At 32.1% G+C, this 24,087-nt stretch overlaps 1 protein-coding gene across 2 annotated transcripts; it reads left to right on the forward strand.

Moving 5' to 3' along the window:
• Positions 1-5,057: 5,057 nt before the first annotated feature.
• LOC132302847 (probable disease resistance protein At4g27220) lies at positions 5,058-10,780 on the forward strand. 2 transcript variants are annotated; one of them, XM_059799832.1, is made up of 5 exons: positions 5,058-5,220; positions 6,559-6,631; positions 6,801-10,232; positions 10,336-10,409; positions 10,505-10,780. In XM_059799832.1, the coding sequence occupies exons 3-4, from the start codon at positions 6,816-6,818 to the stop codon at positions 10,375-10,377; spliced, it is 3,459 nt and encodes a 1,152-aa protein (XP_059655815.1). In that variant the 5' UTR covers positions 5,058-5,220; positions 6,559-6,631; positions 6,801-6,815; the 3' UTR covers positions 10,378-10,409; positions 10,505-10,780. The 2 variants fall into 2 exon arrangements, with proteins under 2 accessions (XP_059655815.1, XP_059655814.1); XM_059799831.1 differs by having other exon boundaries at positions 10,508-10,780.
• The last annotated feature ends 13,307 nt before the right edge of the window (positions 10,781-24,087 follow it).

A 24,087-nucleotide genomic window follows, 5' to 3' on the forward strand; every position in this document is an offset into this window, starting at 1 on the left:
CCAAATGCTTGTAAGGTTCTTCACTTAGAAGTCCATGATAGTTAGGAAGCATTTAAATAGTTTGCGGTTTAATTTTATAGTAATGTGCTCTAAATGGGGGCAATTGAATGCATGTTGGTGCATTATATTCATTTGGCACATAATGATCACGCAAAGCAAGAGGAAGATTCACAACCGGTGGTGCTACATAAACACCTTGATTTCATTGAATAATGGGAGGTTGTGGAGCAAAAAATGACTAAGGCATTCCCAATGGAACATAACCCTATTGTTGTGGTGGAATAAAAGGTCTTGGCATACCTAATGATACTTGAATGTTGTCATAATGCACATTAGGGTGGAGGATACCTTGTTGGTCTATGTGACCAAGGTCCTCCACATGGTCCTCATTTTGGACTTCCATTGATGAAATGGAGTCGTTCAATTTACCTCTTCCCCTACGAACAATGGATTCAAAATTCAAATTAAATGGGACAAGAGGAGGATTTAATGATCTACAACTATGCATGCACTAACAAAACAAACAACAAGCAATAAGCAAGTAGCAATCACTTTGCCCCCACAACAAATCAATTAACAATTCTCCACATACAATGTTCCCATACTCCCATGCTTTGAACAATATGCAAGAAAAATTAAATTGTCTTCGCATTGTTGTTTCTACTTTTAAATGGACTTATGGAGCCTTGCTTTATTAAAAGTTTTTACTGTCCTTTATTATATGGGCCCCTGTTTAAGCATTCTGATAAGAATCTTAAGATTATAATCTTGCAAACCAATAATTCTCTTTAAGGTGTTCGACAAACAAATCTTACTTTTTGATAGGACCATATGCCTTAGGAAACTCTCAAGCAGATCGTAATGACCTGAAAAAAAAAAAATAAAAAAAAATAGGCGCAAAGCTACACATTTTCATGTACCCCTCACGCACCGAGGTGTGTCAGGTCTACTCTTGCTCCGACCGTTAAGTGCCAAGTCAGCCTCACGTTAGCCTGGCCATGTCATCATTGTTGTCAATTCAGCACCACGTCAGCAGTGTCACAATTTTTTTTTCTTCTGAAAACACTTATCCAGCCCATTTTTTTTGCGACGATTCCAAATTTACAATCCATTTTTGCATTTGGGATTTCTAAATGGTACCAAATGAGATTATTTTTCTTATTCAACCTGTTATGAAAGAGCTTGACCAAAGAAGGATATCCTTGCATGCTCCCACAGTGGCTTTTCAGTCGACATCCTCTCATCATAGCGGTTGACACAACCGCTACATTTTTTGTCAAATTCAAGGACATTCTTTTCAAGAGTGTCGCACTCGTGCTAGACTAACTTCATTTATGTCTGAACTTATTGGTTACATTGGATCCTTCAGGGGAAGTTTCTTCATCCATTGCCACTCTTATCTATTGCAATAATAGGTGTGCAATTCAAATTGCGCACAATTATATTTTTCACAAGCATGCCAAACAAATTAAGATCAATTACCATTTTATTCGTCATCATTTTCTTCAAAAGACTTTACAGTTGCGGTCCATTACTTCTCATGATCAGAGAGCAAATGTTTTTACCAAATCGCTTCCGCTAGGCCGTTTCAAGGATCTTATTTCCAAACTCAAGATGACTTCATATAATCCATCTTAAGTTTTGAATTTGACGGGTGCTGTTAGAATATATTGTTATTATATTAAGGTTGTTAACATTTTTAGGTTTATCTTATAGAGTTTATATTTACTTAATCTTCACACATATCATCTCCTATATAAATCCCCCGTATTCTTATACTATTGATATGACATCAATATAATATATAATTTCTTTCTTTTATATTTAAACACATGGTAATAGCATCCACTAAAATAAAATAATTTTACTTATATAACATAATACAATTGGTTAATAAACTGATTAAATATTGATACATAATGATAAGATTAATTAAAATAAAATATTTTTACTTATATGGCATAATACAATTAATTAATAAAAAGATAACGAAGTATAAAAAAAATATCCTTCTCTATTTTTTATTTTTCAGTTGCGGTAGCTCTCCCTTTACACTATTCCTTCAATTTATACTTTATTAGATAAAAATTAATCTAGATTAAATTACCACCGACTAATCAAAGCGCTTTTTTTTTTTTCTGTGTTTTTCTTTTTTTGGTATTCTCATTGTTGATGGAGCCTTTTACTTTATTAGAAGTTTTACTGTCTTCTATTATCTAGCCCCCTGTTTTATGCATTGTGATAAGAATCTTAAGATTATAATATTATAATCTTGCAGACAAATAATGCTCTTTAAGGTGTCAGCCAACAACTCCTACTTTTTGATGGGACCATGTGCTTTAGGAAACTCTCCAGCCCGTAATGACCTGAAAAAATTAAAATAAAATAAAATCAAAAGCAATTTATTTACTTTTTCTAAGAAATTGTCCAAAAGAAAATTACCTTTTTAGAAAGATTTTGAGAATTAAAAAAATATTGAAATTAAGATTTAAATTCTTGAAAATAAGATTAAAAGGTGTTGAAATAATATTAAATGTATCGCAAAAAAGATTAAAGGTGTTAAAAAAAAGAATAAAGATGTTGAAAACAAGACTAAAAGTATTTTAAAAAAAATTAAAAAGTGTTGAAAATAAAATTAAAAGTGTTGAAAATAAAATTAAAAGGTGTTGAAAAAAAAAAATTAAATGTATTAATAACAAGATTAAAGGTATTAAAAAAAAAATTAATTCAAAAAACTATTAAATCATATTAGAAAAACTATTAAACTATGTTGAGATAAAAATTAAAAAATTTTCAAAATATCTTTAATCGTTTTCTCAACACTTTTTAACACACCAAAAAGTCTAAAGGCTCCATTTAATTATTTTTTTTGGCCCGTCTTCTTATTATTGTTTCTACTCAATGGAGCCGTTAGGCCCTTTACTGTCTTTTTATTAGCTGGGCCCTGTTTTGAGCATTGTGACTCGAATCTTAAGATTATATAATCTTACAGACCAATACTCCTACACCATTCACATTACATCAATATAATATATAATTTCTTTCTTTTATATTTAAACACATAATAATAGCGTCCATTAAAATAAAATAATTTTACTTATATAATATATTACAATTAGTTAGTTAATAAATTGATTAAATACTGACACATAGTGATAAGATTAATTAAAATAAAATTTTTTTATTTATGTGACAAAGTACAGTTAATTAATGACAAGATAATAAAATATAAAAAAGATCTCCTTCTCTATCTTTCTTATTTTTTATTTTTCAGTTGCAGTAACTCTCCCTTTACACTATTCCTTCAATTTACATTTTATTAGATAAAAATGAGTGTCGATTAAATTACCACCGACTAATCAAAGCGCTTTTTTGTTTTTTTTTTTGGTGGTTGTATTCTCATTGTTGTTTCTACTTTTAAATGGAGCCTTTTACTTTATTAAAAGTTTTACAGTCTTTTATTATCTGCCCCCTGTTTTGAGCATTGTGATAAGAATCTTAAGATTCTTGCACACAAATAATGCTCTTTAAGGTGTCGGCCAAACAACTCCAACTTTTTGATGGGACCATGTGCTTTCGGAAACTCTCCAGCTCGCAATGACATGAAAAAATAATAATAATAAATAAATAAATAAATTTCCAAAAGCAATTTATTTACTTTTACTAAGAAATTGTCCAAAAGAAAATTACCTTTTTAGAAAGGCTTTGAGAATTAAAAAAATGTTAAGAACAAGATTAAAAGGTATTGAAATAATATTAAATGTGTCAAGAAAAAAATTAAAGGTGTTGAGAAAAAAAATAAAGGTGTTGAAAATAAGATAAAAAATACTGAGAAAAAAATAAAAAAGTGTTGAAAATAAGATTAAAAGTATTGAGAAAAAAATTAAAAGGTGTTAAAAAAAAGATTAAATGTATTGATAACAAGATTTAAAGGTATTAAAAAAAAATGGTTAAATTGAAAAAACAATTAAATTGTATTAGAAAAACTATTAAATTATGTTGGGATAAAGATTAAAGATTTTTTTAAATATCTTTAATTTTTTTTTCAACACTTTTTAATTAATTAATTAATTATTTTTTTTTTTTTTTTTGGTCTGTCTTCTCGTTATTGTTTCTACTCTTAAATGGAGCCTTTAGGCCCTTTACTGTCTTTTTATTAGCTGGGCCCTGTTTTGAGCATTGTGATAAGAATCTTAAGATTATATAATCTTACAGATCAAACTCCTACTTTTTTATGGGACCGAGGGCTTTAAGAAACTCTCCAACAGCTCGTAGTGATCTGAGGAAAAAAAAACCTGTAAAAAAGTCAAAAAAACAATTTATTTACTTTCACTAAGAAATTGTCCAAAAGAAAGTTATCATTCACTACCATTATAGTAAAAAAACAAAAATAAAATAAATAAATAAATAAAATTTACTCTCTAAAAAGTTGGATTTTCAAAAAAATATATTTAATTTGAAACAAAAAAAGGTGAGCTAAAACAAGATGAGTATATTTTGTAAAATAAAATGAGTTTCACCGATAGAAAAATGGTCCACCTCAATAATTTAGGGTATTGTATGTAGTCGAAAGGGATTTCATATGCATGTGAAAGTAAGGTAAAATATCACCAAACCTGCATTTTCCAAGCCAAAGCATATGGGCAAGATTATTATTTTCACACCTTTATTTTATGTCATGCCAAGCTACACATAAATTATTACACCAATATTTGTATATATAGATATATATTTTATTATAAAAAATAATAATTACAATAAATTGATAAATATTACTTATATTATGCATAAATAATTAATTAAAATTATTGGAGGGTCTACAATTCTACTTGGGGGTATACTACTTATTCTTTATAGTATTGGGACTTAAGTTTCTCTATCTCTCTCTCTCTCTCTCTCTATATATATATATATATATATATAAAGGGACAAAATTTAAATATTATTGTAATAGGTTCTTGAATATATTTTGTAAAGTAAAGTAAAATGGGGTCCACCAGTGGAACACCTCAATAATTTAAGATGTCCTTGTATCAAGTCAACAGGGAATTCATGAGTGGTTGAAGGCAAGGTAAAATATTGCGAAACATGCATTCTGTAGGCCAAAACATATGTGCAAGAGTCTGAGATTTGAGAAAAATTACGATCAGAAGCAAATCGCTTCTGTTGTAGCAGCGACGGAGAGAAGACTCGTATCAGTGTTTGTGGCAAACATATCAGGTACATTTTTTTTCTTTCTTTTCTAAAGAAGTTGATATATATATATATATTATGCTCCACAAAATAAATATATCTTTTTGCAGAGATTTTCACAACTGACATGAAAATCTTTGAAATTTTCTTATTTTTTGATGTGACAAAGAAAAATAGTTTTTTCTTACGTTTTGATGTGGATCCGATATACTTCTACATGTATATATAACAACATAAAAAGGACAGAATTCATATATATATATATATATATATATATATATTATATAATTGCATAATCTGTAATAGACCTTTAAATTAATGTACAAATGAGAGAGAGGATAAATAGTAAGAGATGAGTCAAATGGGTTCTGATTATATGTCATTTTAAGTTTGGATTTTGATGACATTAAGGTTGACCATGTCGCAAAAACATGTAAATTGAAAGGGATTGCAGGTTAAGATTTCGTTTCGCACAAACTTTATGTGAGAGAATCATTGAATTTATATATATATATAAAATATTGTTCAAACCAAACTAAGATCTATATTCATTTTTTTTCTGTCATATTTTTCCAATGACAAATCGTTTTATGTCACTTCGTATAGAATTCTGAGATTATGAAGACAAATAAAGCATTAAATAGTGGCAGTGATAGTAATTCATTGAAACTTGTTACATAGATGAACATGAGAACATAACATTTATTTGATGTTAACATTTGAAATTATATATATAATAACATTCATTTATATTTTTCTAATTTTTTTTTTTTTTGCTTTTTATATGTAAAAATAAACGAATAATTTAGTCTCTTCACTCCCCTTCTATTTCACCCAGAATTAAAAAAATATAAATAAAACTTCGTGCCTAACTCAATGGGACTTTGATATGCATTAATCAATTATTACTATTATTATTATTATTATTTATTTATTTCTCACCAAAATTTTTCTCATGTTTTTGCTTTTAATATTTTGTATGTGTCTTTTTTTTTTTTTTTCCTACTGTCATACTAATATTCATGAATTTACTGTCGTATTTTGTAAATTCATGAATTGCAGGTTAAGATTTACTTTATAATACCATGTATGTATTCATTTCTTTATGTGGGAATCATTGAATTCATATAAAATAATATTGTTCAAACCAAACTAAGGACTTTATTCATCATTTTCCTGTCCTATTTTTTAAATCTTTTTATGTCACTCCATATATAATTCTGAGATGATGGAGACAAATAAAGCATTAAATAGTAATAGTGATTAATTGAAACTTGATAATGAACATGATAATACTATAACATTTATTTGATTTTAACATTTGAAATTATATATATCATTACATTCATTATATATAACTACCAGGGAGGAAGAAACAATTCAATTAAGCTTAAGGAAGGAGAGGATTCTCCATACTTGGAGTTTGGTTACTTCAAAGGTATAATCTTGTAACCTTATTTGATCGTCTCTAAATCACTTGTTCATCCATTAATCTTTGAAAATGACTATCTATTTCTACACCAAACAATGTTTTACATGTTTCCATTTCTATGATCCAATTCCATCACCAGTACCACTGAAAATTAACTAGAGTCTCTCTTGTTTAGTACCACTGAAGATCCATGAGGATGAAATTTGCTAGTGCTATTGCCATTGCTCTTGCTATTGCTGCGGCATCACCATTCATAGCGGCATCGCCATTCGTGAGATGGATTTGGGGGAAAATTAGGGAGCCCTTGATCATTGCAGTTGAAGGTGCTACAGCATGGACATTCATAGCGGCATGTCCTTTCATAATTTGGGCTTGGGAGAAAATCAGGGAGCCCTTGATCAATGCAGTTAAAGGTGAGATTTGTTACTTGTTTCACTATGACCACAATATTCACAAGGTTCGCGTGGAAGCTGAGAAGCTTGTGCGCCTGAAAGAAAGGGTGTACGTTGCTGAAGATGGTGTCCAGACCTGGCTTGATGATGTGGATGTTATCACCGCATGGGTCAAAAATCTCATGAAAGACAAAGCTAAGGTGGACGAGAGTTGCCTAGGCGGATGGTGCCACTGCATCTCCCGATACCAGTTGAGCAAAAAAGCAAAGCACAAAACTGATGAAATTACTGCCCTCCATGAAAAGGGCAGCAATTTCAATATTTTATCCCACCCCGCTCTACCTTCTCTGAAAGATTTTCGCACTTTCCCAACAAGAGCATCAGTCACGGAGGAGATTATGGATGCTTTGAAGGACGACAACACTCACATTATTGGAATTTGTGGAGTGGGAGGTGTGGGCAAGACGACACTAGTGAATGAAATTGGCAGACGTGCCCAAGACATAGCCCTATTCAACCGAGTTGTGATGGTCAAAGTTTCTGAAACTCCAAGCCTGACACAGATCCAAGAGGAAATCGCACGCTTGATAGGCTGTGAATCGCACAGAGAATCATTATGGCAAAAAATAAAGTCCAGGCAGGTTCCGGTCCTGATAATACTTGACGATGTCCGGGGCAAACTTGATCTGGGGGCGGTTGGCATTCCTTTCTGGGAGGATCATTGGGGTTGTAAAGTTGTGTTAACATCTCGAAGCCATGTTGTCTGCAAGGACATGGGAGTTCAAAAGATTGTTCCTGTCCATGCGTTGGGTACGGCAGACGCTTGGGTCCTTTTCAAGGAGATGGCCGGTGGTGAAGCTGTCGAATTGAATCCCATTGCAAGAGAGGTATCAGATGAATGCGGTGGTGTTCCACTAGTAATTATGACCATCGCTGCAGGGTTGAAAAATAAAAACCAGCACGTGTGGGCTGCTCGGGCTCGACAGCTGAAGAATGCAAACTTACAACAGGGAATGGAAAAGAACGTGTTTGCCAAACTTGAGTTGAGTTTCAATTATCTCGAAAGGGAGGAGGCCAAATTATTGTTCTTACTGTGTAGCTTGTTTCCAGAAGATCATGACATTTCGGTGGAAGACCTGATGAGATACGCCATTGGGCTGAAGGTGTTTGGAGATGTCAACACCATTGAAGAAGCAAGATATAGTGCCCATGATGTAGTAAGTACCCTTATTGATTCTTTTATGTTGCTGGATGGTTCTAAGAAAGGGTTCGTTAAAATGCATGGTGTTCTTCGCGATTTTGCATTATATATTTCGTCTAAACATGACAAGTACCGGTTCAAGGTTATGTCTGGACTGAAAAATTGGCCAGATACAGAAACATTTGAAAATTATTCAGCCATCTCATTGATATCAAATGATATTAATGAGCTTCCTCATGAGCTATCAGCCCCAAAACTCCAGACCTTGCGAATACAATGCAATTCTCAGTTGCAAATTCCAGATGATTTCTTCAAAGGATCCAAAGATCAATTGATTTTTTTAGAAATGAGCGGTATCCATTTCAAGCCAATACTTCCACCATCACTTCAACCGCTTTCTAATACCCTTCGAACCCTTCATCTAACTTCTTGCAAGTTAGGGGACATCTCTATGATAGCAACACTAAAGAATCTTGAGATTCTCAGCTTTAGTGGTTCTGAAATTGGTGGAATTCCTTGCAATATTGTCGAATTGAGTCGTCTGAAACTCCTTGATTTGACCAACTGTAAAATGCTTTCAAATATAGTACCAGGCGTCATATGCAGACTTCCTAGATTAGAGGAGCTGTATTTGCCACAACGTTTTAACTTCGACAATCTTGTTGAGCTCAATTCCTTGTCTCGATTGGCTTGCCTGCAAATTTTTATTCCAATCGATCTTTTGCATATAGATTTAACTGAGCGCGCACGAGAGTTAACAAGTTTCGACATAACATTTGGCATTGGAAAAGCATTTGAGAGTCTTCATGTATACAACAAACCTTATCCTTATGTAAACATGAGAAGCTTGACAATTGACCATGATGGGCCAATACAGCCAATAATGCTGGATTGGGTTAAGTTGCTGTTAAAGAAGACTAAGCATCTATTTTTGGGCCACTTGAAGAATTTGAATAATATCTTCAGTGAACTAAACGAGGAGGGCTTCAATGAATTAAAGTCTCTTGAACTCGGTAGCCTTAAAGGGACGGAATATCTGGTGAACACAAAGGAGTCGACACCGCAGATGGCCTTTAGCAGCTTAGAGGTTTTGTCGATTTCTAACACGTGGAGCTTCATTGAAATATGCCCTGGACAACTCCCGGACAATTCTTTCCGCAATGTACGAGAACTACATGTGGATGAGTGTATTAACATGCAGAAGCTGGTTTCATCCAGTTTGCTAGGAAGGCTAAAAAATCTTGAGAAGCTCCGTGTCTATAAATGTTATAATCTGGTACATGTTTTTGAAGAGCATGTAGTCGCAGAAGTGTCGCTCTCAAAGCTGAAAGAAATTGTTCTAGATTCTTTGTCCAATACGACACATATATGGAAGGACGGCCCCCATCAATTTATTAGCCTTTGTAACCTTGAGCAGCTCTGTGTGTGTTGTTGTCCCAAGTTAAGAAAGTTACTCTCTCCAAAGCTATTACAATGGCTTGTTCGCCTTAAATACCTTGATGTTATTGCTTGCCATAGTTTGGAAGTATTATTTGGACATGATGAGGAGCAAGATACGGAGACGGCAGTCCCTTTTTTGAGAAGCCTCACCCGTGTAAGCGTGTATCATTGCGAAAATTTAAGACGCCTTTTCTCAACCTCCATTGTTAAAGGCGATCTTGAGAAACTCGAATGTTTGAATGTATCCCGGTGCTACAAATTGCAAAATGTAATTGAGGATAAGAAAGGAAAACAAGAAGCGGCTTCAGTTGAATTTCCGTGCCTGTCCTCGATATCACTTATCCAACTGTACAAGTTGAAGAGTTTCTGCACTGGGTATTATACTATTGAATGGCCATCTTTGGAAAGGCTGGATATCCGATATTGTTCCGAGATGGAGACTTTTGGTTATGGAGACCAATTAACACCTCAACTGAAGAAAATAGTGAAACACGAATCTGAGGGGCAAGAGATTGTGATCACGATCAATGGTGGCGACCTTAATCACGCTGTGCAAAACCACTTCGGACCCAAGGTACGTATCATTGAGCATATATAATGGTCATCCATGGATCACTGTATAGATTATATCCAAATAATTAATTACAATGATAAAGAACAGTGGGATGGTTTTTCAGGCAACAACTCCGGAGGCAGGTCCCAGTCAGTCTTCCTCGTAAAGGCATGATCCACTTAAAGATTCTGTGATCAGGTTTGTAAGATGAATTATTATAGGCGACTAGAAGAAGTCTTAATATAAATATTCACTGATGAAAATTTTCTTCTTCCTTGTATTTGTTTGAAAAGTAGGAGCTTGGTGATGATTCCCAAGAGTTTGATTTCCAGCTAGCTCTTTCCGCAATCTGCAAAAATGGAAAAATGAAAATGGTGTGCTTGTTTCAGTTCTTGGTTATGTGTGCTTCTTTCATGTGTCCTAATCTTTTGGTGTGTTTCATTATATTTGTGGCGATTTGTTTACTTGTTTAATCCAGAATACTGTATCTGAGTGGAATATTTTATATATAAATTTGTTGTTGTTGTTGTTGATTTAATAAAGTAGCATGAAGTTTTTTTCGTTTTTTTTTTCCTTGACAAATAACCCTCACAATATTTTAATTTACCTTTTGCTTTAAAATAAGAAAATAATAATAATAGTATGAGGAAGTAGAAAATTTTCCAAGTGATATAAAAAGGAATTTCAGAAGGCTTTCTATCAACACTCTTATCCAGCACTTAAATATCAATTCTACCATCTTAAGCAAAAATCAAGCGAGTGAGGGATACATTTGATATAAATATATAGCATATAGTCAGATACTCAAACACTCAAACACATAACGCAACTCAAAGAAATATAACATATGCAAAAGACCGACTCACAACTTGAAATGTAAGACATATTAATATATGGAGACCCAAAGCAATACATACCAATCAAGCTGAAGTGCATTTAGATATAAATTATAAAAGCACCTTACTATACTACTAATGGGCATATTGACATTACAATATTTGTTCTATATATATATATATATATATATATATGCAAACACAAAGAGAATAAGATTGAGAGAATTAAAGAAATCAAATGTTAAAGCTACAAAGATGTGATTGTATAGATTTCACTTTCAATTCACATTTGCTGATTTAATAAATTACTTAAACATAAATCAGTATTATTCAATATGTTCTAAAAATAACTAAAATTTAAGTTAAAATTTAAAATAAGCAATGTAAAAACTGTATGGAAAATGTACATGGGCCCAAGAGTACAAGACTTGGGGAGGGAAAACTAGCCCAACCCACAAAATATAAAGCATAAATAGGCGTTATCCCACAGAGAAAGAACAGCCCAAAAAGATAGATGCCCAACAACTTCCATAAGACCACACAACTGTAACTGAAATATTCCATGATCACTTAAAGAAATTTAATCAGGATTAGTCGAAACCACGAATGCTTTACTAAGATGTTGAATCTGTCATAAGGGCTGTAGCTTGCAAGTATGATGAATCTGTCTAGTTAAGAAAAAGTTCGATTAAACACGTAGGCACGTTTGTTTCGACGTAAAATATTTTTCTCGAAAAATATATATATTTTTTTCAGTTAAAATATACTATATATATTTTTATTTCTCTGTGTTTGACAAATGTCTAGGTTGAGTCCATCGAGTGGGAAGTATATAATAGTTTACTGAATAAGTTATTTTAGATAAATTTTAATATTTTTTTTCTTTGTAAATATTTTATAACAATCAAATACCAAAAACACAATAAATATTTTTCAAAAAATATTTTACGCTCAAACAAACGGAGCCGTAGTTTAAATTCCCGATTAAAACCATGATCATAATTGTCAAACTTTGCTATATTGTAGCTCTGGTTATATAATTCTATTATGTCCCTTGCTTTGGCTGTATGCATGGCATGAGATGAAGCATTATATTTGCAATCTTGTTGGAAGTCAACTTCTCCTTGGTCCTCACTTGATTCTTCTTCTAGTCTCTATTTTGATGTATTTTTTACTAGTTGCAGTTCATATAAATATGGCCAGCTGATTTTTACAAGTTTATGACAATTTCTGTGAGAGTGATGATCCAGGTCTTCACGATGTCTCACGTAGTGGGTCTTCTATCGTAGCGGTGAATCTCCTATTACTTTTGTGAGACATCATATTATCACGTTGCAAAACTCATACAAGGAATATTTGTTTGCCTCAGTGAAGCTTGGTTCAAGCCAGCTTAGCCACAAACTTGGCCTTTGACAGTCCTGGCTCGCTCGTGAGCAAAGAGTCTGTCACTGTATCTCCTTAGGGCACCAAACAGTTATTATTGTCGAATTTTGGTAAGAGTAGTACGTGGTTATATATTAATAATAAAATTTATTTGTAATCTTCTATTTACGATGCCAAATTCATCAATGTTGTTATGAATGATCGAAACTGAACTCGAAGTACATGTTAACTAGAATAAATTAAAGAGATAAAAAGAGAAATATATTGATACATGATTAGTTCTATACAAACACAAATTTTAAAAATCTTTTCACAAGCAAATAGTGTTCTTATTTAGTTCCTGCTGTTATAATATTACTCATATTTCTTTTTACATTTTTCAAGTAAATAGTTAAAAGTGGAAGTAAAATAATTTTTTTTCCTGATAAAGTGGGTTTTATATATTTGTCCAAAGAAAAAGAAAAAAAAGAAATGGTGTTTTAGTTTAATTGGCCCATTCAACCAAATGCACTTCTATATTAGACTCAATTTTGGTGGTCTTCTTCAATTAGTTAGACATGAACATATATTATTCCCTAGTCGCCACAAACCAACTGGTTAGTATATATTTTTCAATAAAATAGATTAAATACTGTTCAAATCGTTTGATTTTTGTATTTAAAAGGTCTTTATTAATAATTATATATAAAAAAAAATTCTTTATTAATATAAAGAAGTAAAGGCTAAAAAGAATCGCATCAAAAGGACAGAATGCACACAATTTCATTCGGTATAGTAGACAACTAAATTAATATGCAAATGAGAAAAAGAGGATAAAAATTAAAAATGTGTCAAATATTATAAGGGTGTGCCATTTTAAGTTTAAATTTTGATGACATTAAGGCTGACCATTTTTTACCATATCAATTTGTTACAAAACATGTAAATTAAGAGAAATTATTTATTGCAATAATTGCAACGATGACATGGTGCAATTAACGGTTATAAATACTTTATCAAAGTAAAGTGAACCTCATGTTTAGAATTTTTAAGATTTTAAAACTCCTTAGAGCATCTCCAATCATTGTGTGTGTGTGTGTGTGTGTGTATATATATATTTTGTAAATCTGATATGTCATAATAGATTTACACAAAAATTTAGATTTTTTATTTTTAAGTTTTATACCTTTTATGTAAAAATATATCCCCCAATAACAACCAACCAATGTCATATTTGGATCCCACATAATTTTTACAAACTTACTTAATACATGGTTGATTTGTTAATGGAATGAGAAAGATGGAGGAGAAAGGAAATATGCTGATGTGACTGTGTAAAAAAGTTGTGTAAAATATACAACAATTTTACACATTGGTGACGTGGCAGTATATCTTAATAGACTGCTGGAGATAAAATAAAAAATAAAAAAATAAAAAATTACACATCATACGTAGTAATGTATATTTTACACAAAAGAGTATTTTAACATACTGCTGAAGATGCTCTTAGAGCATCTCCAACCGTTGCGTATAATTTTTTGAGTAAATCTGATGTGTCATAATATATTTACACAAAAAATTTAGATTATTTATTTTTAGCTCCAGCGGTTGTTTTATAACTTTTGTATTAAAATATATCATCAATAACAACTAACTAGTGTCATGCCTAGACCCCACATAATTTTTACAAACCTACTTAATATAAGATTGATTAATGAGAAAGAGTAAGGAGAAAGAAAATATGTTAATGTGGCTATGTAAAAAGGTTGTGTAAAATACACAATAATTTTATGCATCGGTGACGTGGCAGTATATCTTAATAAACTGCTGGGGATAGAAAAAAATTTACACATCATACTTGACAGTGTATATTTTACACAAAAGAGTATTTTAACAGACTGTTGGATATGCTCTTATACATTTGAAAAGTTTTAAAATCCCTTAATTATTTACTTTCCTTATTCGAAATTATACTGTAGCTTCTATGGAATTCATTTACATGAAGTGTATAATTTATTAAGTTTTATTATAGCAAATAATAGTAATAATGAATTACTGTTTGGCTTCTTGAGGAAGCCTATATATATGGCAATGCGATGCACACTCCGTAAATCATCACATTATCTCCTCTACCATATTTGCGTATTACTTTTCTTGCTATTATCTCTACCCATATCTTTCATCTACTTTACCTATATTTCACTATTTTGAACAACTCGACATTAGCTACTTCGTCACTTTGCCTTTATGTGGTCATGCACATAGAGGAGGCGTCGCTGAGAACTGATTAAGTTGTATCTTGAAATTAACTATCACTTTCCACACTTGCACGCAAGAGAGGGCTATCAACTTTAGGTCAATGTGTTTATCACATGCCTCTCTATATCTGTACCAGGCCAACCTTTCATTAACTTTACTTTAATATTTTACTTGTTTTAATTTCATTGTATTTTACATATAACAAATATATTATAAGTGTCTATATATATTTGCATGCAACTAAATACACAAAAAACTACAATATTCCCATTGGTTTAATTTTTGCAAAACTTAATTTACTTGTCAATTGTATTCTTATAAAGTTAGCGTGATTTATAGTATTTTTGCGCGTAAAATTATATTTCGATAATAATCTAAAGTTGATATTTTCTTCAAATAGCTTATTGAGTAATAGCCCAGTCTGCTACGTTTGGTGAAAATAAATGGAATGGAATGCAACTCGGAATGGAATGAGAATGAGAATGAAATGGAATGGAATGAAATGAGAATGAGAATATTATTTCATTATTTAGTGTGACACGGTGAATCGTTATGGAATGGAATGATTATTACCATTCTATTGTTTGGTTAATCATCATTAAATCTGGCATGGAATGATTTTTGGCAAAAATGCCCTTTTCAATAGCTTACATTACTTTTTAATAAAAATCTAATTAAAATTCTGACGATGAATTATGAAATGTTTTAAGATGCCCAATACTGCCATTGAAAAAAATAAAGAAAAACCTTAAAATAAAATACAATATTATTTTTAACTCCAGATGATTGTTAATTTTTATTTTATATTATCATTGCTCCATATATAAATGTTCGAAGAGAGAAATATAGAGAAATTACATAAACGTTTCAACACAAAGATACGATAAAAAAAAAAATAAAAAATAAAAAAAAAGGTAGTATACTCAAAAGATAAAAAGATTAATACTTACAATTTGGTTAAAGATTGTGTAACTTTTTGTCAATGGCAGCCTGGGTATATTCAGAAGAGAGAGAAGGTGAGAGACTTTTATCACGTCTAATAAAAAAGTTGAAAAATGGAATGTGAAATATTTTTTTTCGTCTATAAGAAAGATTTTTGCCTTATTGAAATGTGATGAAGAGCTTATTAGAAATATCATAAAAATATTTAATCTTACTATGGAATGGAATGGCCATTCCATAGGTTTAGTAATGGAATGAATTTTTATTCTTTGGAATGGATTTTCATTCAAATGGAATGGTCATTCCATTCCATTCTTGCACACCAAACAAATGAATGGTTGGAATGAGCATTCCATTCCATTCCATTCCTGCATACCAAACATAAGGTAAGAGAATTAAAACAAAATGTGCTCCATTTTTGGAAATTAAGATTACTATTCGTTTTATAAAATAAAAGGTATTACAAAACAATTTTTATTGAATCTATTTGGCGAGTCCAATTTATTTAAATATATAATAGTTGCAGCATTATTTAATTTATATTTTGTTTCATAAGAAAGTCAATGTTTGGAAAGGGTTCTATTTTTAAAAGGAAACAACTTATTTGAAAAACAGTTTTTCAGTATTTTTAAATTTAAATTGGTGTTTGTAAAACTATTTTTAGCATTAAGTTCTATAAGAATAGTTTCTGTGTTTTCTATTAAAGGAAAAAAAAAAAATTAAAAAAGAAGAAGAAGAAGAAGAAGAGAGGAACAGTTAATTTTCTTTTAATTTATAAGGAAACTATTTCTGTCTTGAATAAAAAAAAAACTTGTTCTTCTATTTATATAAACTACTCTGTTTTATATATATATATATATATATATATATATATATATATATATATATAAATTTGTTCTCTTAAGTTTCTCTTATATGTGTGTGTGTATATATATATAAGGCAGTTTTACTTTTAGAAACAAATATATTTTAAACAGTCCAATTTGAAGGAAGGAATAAAAACAGTTTCTATTTTATTAAATAATAACACAGATTTTGAAAAATAGGATTTATTAGAAAATAAGTTGGTCTGCATTTGATTTTTATTTTGTTGGAAAAATTATAGTGACTTCGATTTCAATATGAAATTGACCCTACAATTTTCACATACGTAGACTTGGTATCCAACTCTATTTGAGGTCTAAGTAATATAATGATGATGATAGAGCAGGATAACTCTAGCAAGCTCACCTTAGGATTTAATCATTCGATTAATCTTACCTATGATAACATTGATTTGTGGTTAGACTCGAGGGCAAATGTACATGTATGCTTTACTAGTGACTGTTTTAAGACTTATCAAAAATTTAATGGAGGAAGTGTAACTTTAAGAAATAATTCTATTGCACAAATTCATGGAATTGGAGACGTGGAATTAAAGATGACCTCTGGGAAGATTCTAACTTTAAAGGATGTGCGACATGTACCCGAAGTAAGGAAAAATTTAGTTTAGTGGATCTTCTTTAGTTCAACAAGGATTTAAAATTGTAATGAAGTCAAATAGAGTTGTAATCACAAAGAACAATGTTTTTGTGGGTAAATGTTATATTAGTGAGGGATTATTTAAGTTGAATGGAATTTCTCCTCAAGTTTATAGCGTTAAATTTTGTGATGTTTGACATGGAAGACTTAGACATGTTAGTTTGAAGAAAATTAAAAAATTGATGAATCTTAATTTAGTCCCAAGGTAGATTTTAATCATAAGTGTGAAATATGTGTATAAGCCAAACAACCTAGAAAACCTCACAAAACAGTTATCAGGAATATAAAAAGTATAGAACTTATACATAGTGATGTGTGTGATTCCAATAGACAGCCAACTAGGGGTCGCAATAAACACTTTGTGACTTTTATTGACAATTTTTCTAAGTATTGTTATGTATATTTGATAAAGACCAAGGATGAGGTTTTAGATAGATTTAACAATTACAAGAGTGAAGTAGAAAATCAATTGGAAAAAAAATATTAAAAGATTGAGGTCCGATATAGGAGGAGAATATTCTTGGAATAAACTTGGAGACTTTGTGAGGAACATGGAATTATACATAAAATAACTCCTCCATATTCACCTCAATCAAATGGAGTAATCGAAAGGAAAAATAAAACTCTCATGTACATGGTTAACTCAATGTTATTAAGTAGTAATGTACTCGAGAATTTGTGGTGGTAAGCTATACTCACCGCATGCTTCATACTCAATCGAGTAACAGTCCAACTTAATGATAGAACTCCATATAAGTTATGGAAAGGTAAAGTACCTAATCTTCAAATCTTAAATGTGTTGGGGGTGTATAGCTAAAGTAAACCTACCCGATCCTAAAAGAAAGAAGATAGGACCTAAAACCATAGATGCCATCTTTATAGGATAGTTTCAATCTATAATACAAAATAACACTCAAGTCTTAACCGAGTTACCTCCTGAAAATAAGGCTATAAGTTGTAAGTGGATTTTCAAAAGGAAGTTAAAGCCAGATGGAAGTATAGATAAGTATAAGGCTCAACTAGTAATAAAGGTTTCACCCAAAAGAAAGGAATAGATTATTTTAACACATATTCTCCTGTGACTGCATTTTTAAATGGTAACTTAAATGAAGAAATATATATGGAGCAACCTGAGGGATTTATAGTAAAAGGACAAGAGAATAAGGTGTGTAGATTAGTTAAGTCTTTATATGTCTTAAGCAAGTTCCTAAATAATGGCATGAGAAGTTTGACAAAGTAATCTTAGATTATGGATTTAAAATTAATGATAACGATAAATATGTATATTACAAGGAGAATAATGGAGAAAATGTTATATTATGTTTATATGTGGATGACATATTGATTTTCGGGACAAACTTAGAAATTTTATGTGATATAAAGTCCTACATCTCAATGAATTTTGAAATAAAGGATTTAGGAGAGACATCTGTGATCTAAGGCATTAAATTGGAAAGAACTTCTCGGAGTATCACCCTTGATCAATCTAGTACTATTGAGAAGGTGTTAAAGAGATTTAACTGCACCGAATGTTATAAAGTCTTAACACCATATGATCCAAAAGTACACTTGAAGAAGAATGAAGGTGAACCTATATCTTAATTAAAATATTTTCAAACTATAGGCTCTTTTTTATACTTGGCAAATAAAACTAGGCCTGATATTGCCGATGTTGTTGGTAGACTTAGTAGATATAAGCATAATTCAAGTAAGGATCATTGGATGACGATAGATAGAGTATTTAAATATCTCAAGACTACCATATATTATTCCTTAAGCTATAAAGGTTTTCCAAATATGGTGGAAAGATTTAGTGATACAAATTGGATAACCGATAGTCTAGAAGTAAAATCAATTAGTAGTTATTTATTTCTTGTTGGAAGAACCGCTATATCTTGGACTTCTAATAAACAAACTATTATCTCGAGGAGTACTAGGGAATCTGAACTCATAGCCTTAGGTGCTACTTGTTGTGAAGCTGAGAGGATCAAAGGCCTATTATTATATCTACCTTTAGTAGATAAGCCTATGCCTACAATATCGATACATTGTGATTATAAGGTGGCTATTGATTTGGTGAATCAATCCCATACAAACAAAAAGGTGAATAGACATATACAGATGAGATATAAATCCATGAAAATCCTATTGATTAGGCATGTGATCTCATCAGACTTTGTAACATATGAGAAAAATATTGTTGATCAGCTGACTAATGGTCTTTCTAGGAAGATGGTCCTAAATATGTCGAGGGGGATGGGCTTAAGCCCTAAGGGAGTCACCTACGGAGGTAACCCAACCTTCTGATTAGCTATTTAATCACATGAAGAAAGGTTCAATGGGTAGAAACAATCTGTGTAAGGATTATGTTTTCTTTTACCTTTTCTGATTTTTCGTCATTTTTTTATTTTATTTAATTATTTGATTTATTCTTTTTCTTATGACCTAAGGGTTTTATCTAACCCGACGTAGGTTTTGGCTTGGAAACGAATTCCGACACCATATGCATTGCGTTATATTATCTATTACTGGCCGCGTATGTCTTTATTTTATATGAAAAGTATGTTCGTATATTATATTTTCTAAGGGCACGAATGCTTACTTTCTTCGGAAACATTTTCGTTTCTTGGGATGTTTTGTGTAATTATGTTTTTAAGATATTTTGTCTTAGGGACTTTATTGCAAAAATTCCTTGGGATATTTAGAGAAGGGACATCTTTCCAATTTTTTAGGAATTATTGACATGTGTCACTTTTCCTTAGGGCCACTGCTCATCCCCTTGGTGGTGTGACTTGGAAGCTTGTTTTTGTGATAAGTGTTGGGTGTAGGTTCACCTACTTGTCACCCTTTGGTTAGGACACTTGGAGGTGTGTGATGATGACAAGTGTAGGCTTGAGATTAAGCCTAGTTAGAGTGCATTTGATGGTGACAAATGTAGGGTGAGATTCACCCACATATTGTCCATTGATTCGAACACTTGGAAACCTAGATTGGTGACAAGTGTAGGTGTTGGATTTGACCTTGTGAGGAGCCCTAGGATTGTGATAAGTAGAGGGTGTATGTGTGTGTGTGTATGAGAGGTAGTGTTGGTGTGTGTGTGTTTGACTAACATAGCCATTGTTAATGGAAAAAGGTGGGGAATTTTGATCTTCCTCACTTACCCTATCGCAGCCAACCTGAAACCTCTTTGCCATTTTTAGATTTTGAACCTCTTGCCTTCGGAATTTGATCTCCCACTTTGAAGATCATATCTTCCTCTCTTCTTGATCTAGAACACTTTTTTTCAGTTTTTCATTTTGACCTTGTTTGCATGGGATTCCAGAGGGGTGAATCTTGAGTATGGTAGTTTGAGGAATCCTGAAACCCTATTTTCCATTTCTAAAATTCAAACCTCTTGTCTTGGGAATTTGGTCTTCCACTTTGAAGATCATATTTTTCTCTCTTCTTGATATAGAACACCTTTTCTCAGTTTTTCATTTTGAGTTTGTTTGCCTTGGATTTTAGAGGAACAATCCTCTAGTGAGGTAGGGGTTATACTATGTTTATACTCTTGTTATGGTTTCTTGTTTTCTTTGTTGTTGATATACATTGTATGCATGTAAACTGATATTCTAGGATTGTATTAGATATATTTTGATTATATCTAACATAGGGTGTCATTTTACACAAGGCTTATTTGTGATTATTCACTTGTATTATTGTTGTTATACATAACAGAAATTGAAATTTCTTGTGTAGTTTTGTAGTCGTGACTATGATGTTCTTACATAATTATTGTTCCTAAATATATTTTGATATTTGACTATGTCATTGTTAAATTAGGGATTTAATGAGTACCATATGAGCATGATTAAAATCTCTATGTTGATTACCTTGTAATTGTATTTACCTTATTTCACTTAGTGATGACTTGAAATCACATGATTTTGTTAATGTAACTTTGGTGATTTTATTAAATTATTGTTAATAATTTAATTGCGTAATTAACATTATGTAGTTATAAACTTCATGGAATTGGAATTCATTTCATGCTAGCTTGAATTGATCTCATATATTGATAATGTTGTAGTTACATTTTGTGTAAGATTGGAATCTAGAGATTTCTTTTAATATGCTTATGAAATTCTAGAATCTTTCGTACCTTGATTTTGTTGAGAAACCTATGCTTTATTGTTGTCTAAGTAGAGGTTTAGGCTTGCTATGTTGTGAATGGATTTCCTTGTCTAGCAACCTTGTGGTTAGTGTAGTGAATATTACTTTGTATACTTGACATTCACATGCCATTGTAGCTTGGAGAATTAGAGCATGACTATGTGTGATTACCATTGTTAGTTGTGTATGGAAGTTGTAAAACTAGTAGTTGTTATGACAACTTGATTGATTGTGGAAGTACTTGGGGCAATGAAATGTGATATGGCTGGGGTTTGGCCTTAGTACGGGGGATATGAGTTCTCCCTACAATATAGCACGCATTTAGGTAGCTCTTTGAGGGTTAATGTGACAGCCCAAGTTTTTCAACTCGGTGCGTCAGTGATGAACCGAAAGTTGATACGATAACGGATCCAAAATGCGGAAAAAAAAAGAAGATGAAACCGTAGTCCTTTGAGATATAAATCATCTTTAAGACACCAATGTGACATTCCATGAAGCCACAGAACTCAAAGAAAACGAAAGCGGAAACAAAGATCAAAACGGGCAAAATCTATTAATCAAGGGACAAAATGGTCAATTCACAAATAAAAAGAGAAACTTGACTCTACATAAGTCAAATAAGGTGAATACAACCTAATCTAATCATTTCACAACATTCTAAGAGGTTCTAAGAACTTTGCTAAGAATCCCATATAACGCCCATTCCCGGTTTAAGCAAAAACTGACACTGTCTCACTAAAACATGAATAACTCTCACTGTGATTTGAATCTGAGAATGGCATAGGTACCATTGGAAAGCAGACTCAAAATCCTTGGTTTAGGCTCAAGAATCATCCTATTTGGATTAGAAATGAAGAAATTATAACCATTTGAAGTCGGAATAACAGTATTTAAACAAAACTGAAGAGGCAGCTAAATCAGTGCTATTTCGGTCGACCGAAATGGACAAAAACTTTCCTGAAAACATATTTTTGAGGGGAGGTTACTTCGGTAGATTGAAATAAGGCATCGGTAGACCGAAATATGCCAAAAAAGTGAAAATGGCTATTGGAACAAGTGTTTTACTATGGAATGAAGTTCCCAAGAGCCATCGGTCGACCGAACTAGTATTTCGGACAACCAAAATGACTCGAGATGGTGCTGAATGACCTGTTACGCACAAGAAATGTTGAGGCTTCACCCAAGCCCCAAACCCCAACATAAAATTGGTCCAAAAACAAGATTTTAAGCTATGTAAGCATGCCAACAAGTATACTTTAAGTATTAAAGTGTGTTACAATGGCCTATGGCCTCGTTACATAACATTTATTCCGAATCACATGTCAAACCTCAAAGTTAGGAAAATTACATTTCAAAGGCAAAACTTGGAATTTAAATGCATACACTTGAACTTTAAAGTTTGTGGCCGTAGGCTACAAATCATACATATCAAATAGGTTCCAAATAATGTATCCAAGTACACTTTACATATCATAAAGCAAAAATTACATAATTGAATCTAACTAAGTATTACAACATTTAAAGGTAAAACTCATACATGCTAACACTTGCATGTGAACAAGAATACTTTAAAAAAAATTTCAAATCTCCAAACCACACAAGGCAAGTGCAAATCTCCGAATCTTGAATCATGTACCTGAACAATACCCCCAGTAACTTCGAGGTGAGTAACATAAAGCTACTCGTAGGAAATGAGCATGCATCGACTTGTGTTGGAAAATGAGATACCCCTCGGATCCGAGACACGGGTTGATCAGGCCCAGGCCCAAACCCGAGGGAATATCAAACAATTAATATTTTATAATGAACACGGAATACAAAATAAATTAAAAAATGAAATTAAAGTTGGAAGGAACTAAAAATAGAATCCGTAAAATATTATAATTATTAAAATCCATCAAACCCAAACTCCAAAACTCCATCAGTTTACAACTTAGGAATCCATCTCTAGTGGACTCCTATTAAACATCCAAATGGAAGGTAGAACAACTGTAATAAACGTTCAGAAATAAAACTATAGAGAGAGCCCTACATCGTCGGAAGAGTGAATAGAAACCTCTGCTCAGTACGAACACGTCTAAGCCTGGAACTGTCGTGTACCTGAAAAATAGAAGTGGGTCAGGCCCACGCGCAAGTTCTATACTACTACAATCTAAACAGAGGCCCGATACGCATGTACATCCTAAACAATTCAACAATAGCTAATAGTCCGTAAATATATATATAGTCACACTAAAGGACTCTCACTGGACTACAGGCCGGTCTCAACCTGAATAGAGGTAACATGCTAAAACGCACATGAAGTGGGCATATGTACCTATACCTAAACAGGGTACACCTCCAACCATCGTAGCCAGCTACATATCCCGATGCATATATGCTCCCTAGTCATCGGTCCTGAGGCTCAAGCTCATACCGAGGCACCATAACAGTACATATATAAAATCCATCCAAAATCCCTGGTATTGCCGCTCAACAAGTAGTTGCCATGACAATACAAATCCACGGGACTTAACTTTTAGTTAATCCCATCGTTATTCCAAGTAGGTGGGTAATGGTATCGTTTTAAAAACCAAACCCATCCTTAGTATGCCACCGTCCCATACCGGTGCCTACTTTCCAATCATCCAGTAGTCAATAATACCAATAAATCAAGTATATATCAACTAAATTCCAACATCCAACATTCAATGTTAGCAGTGATAAAATAAGCATTAATAAACAGGGTCACAACAACAACATATACATGCCCAATTTAAGTTGTTCCCTTTAGTCTGATATAAAGACAGAATTAATTAAAACTT

The sequence above is a fragment of the Cornus florida genome, unplaced genomic scaffold, assembly GCF_030987335.1.
Source record: "Cornus florida cultivar Cherokee Brave unplaced genomic scaffold, ASM3098733v1 CherokeeBrave_3.0.0_Hap2_Chr04, whole genome shotgun sequence".
Classification (NCBI taxonomy): Eukaryota; Viridiplantae; Streptophyta; class Magnoliopsida; order Cornales; family Cornaceae; genus Cornus; species Cornus florida.

Excerpts from the sequence above, each read along its gene's own strand:
- LOC132302847 (XM_059799832.1), top strand. The coding sequence starts at position 6,816 with ATGAGGATGAAATTTGCTAGTGCTATTGCCATTGCTCTTGCTATTGCT. Across the intron at positions 10,233-10,335 it reads AAAACCACTTCGGACCCAAG|GCAACAACTCCGGAGGCAGG; the intron begins GTACGTATCATT and ends ATGGTTTTTCAG.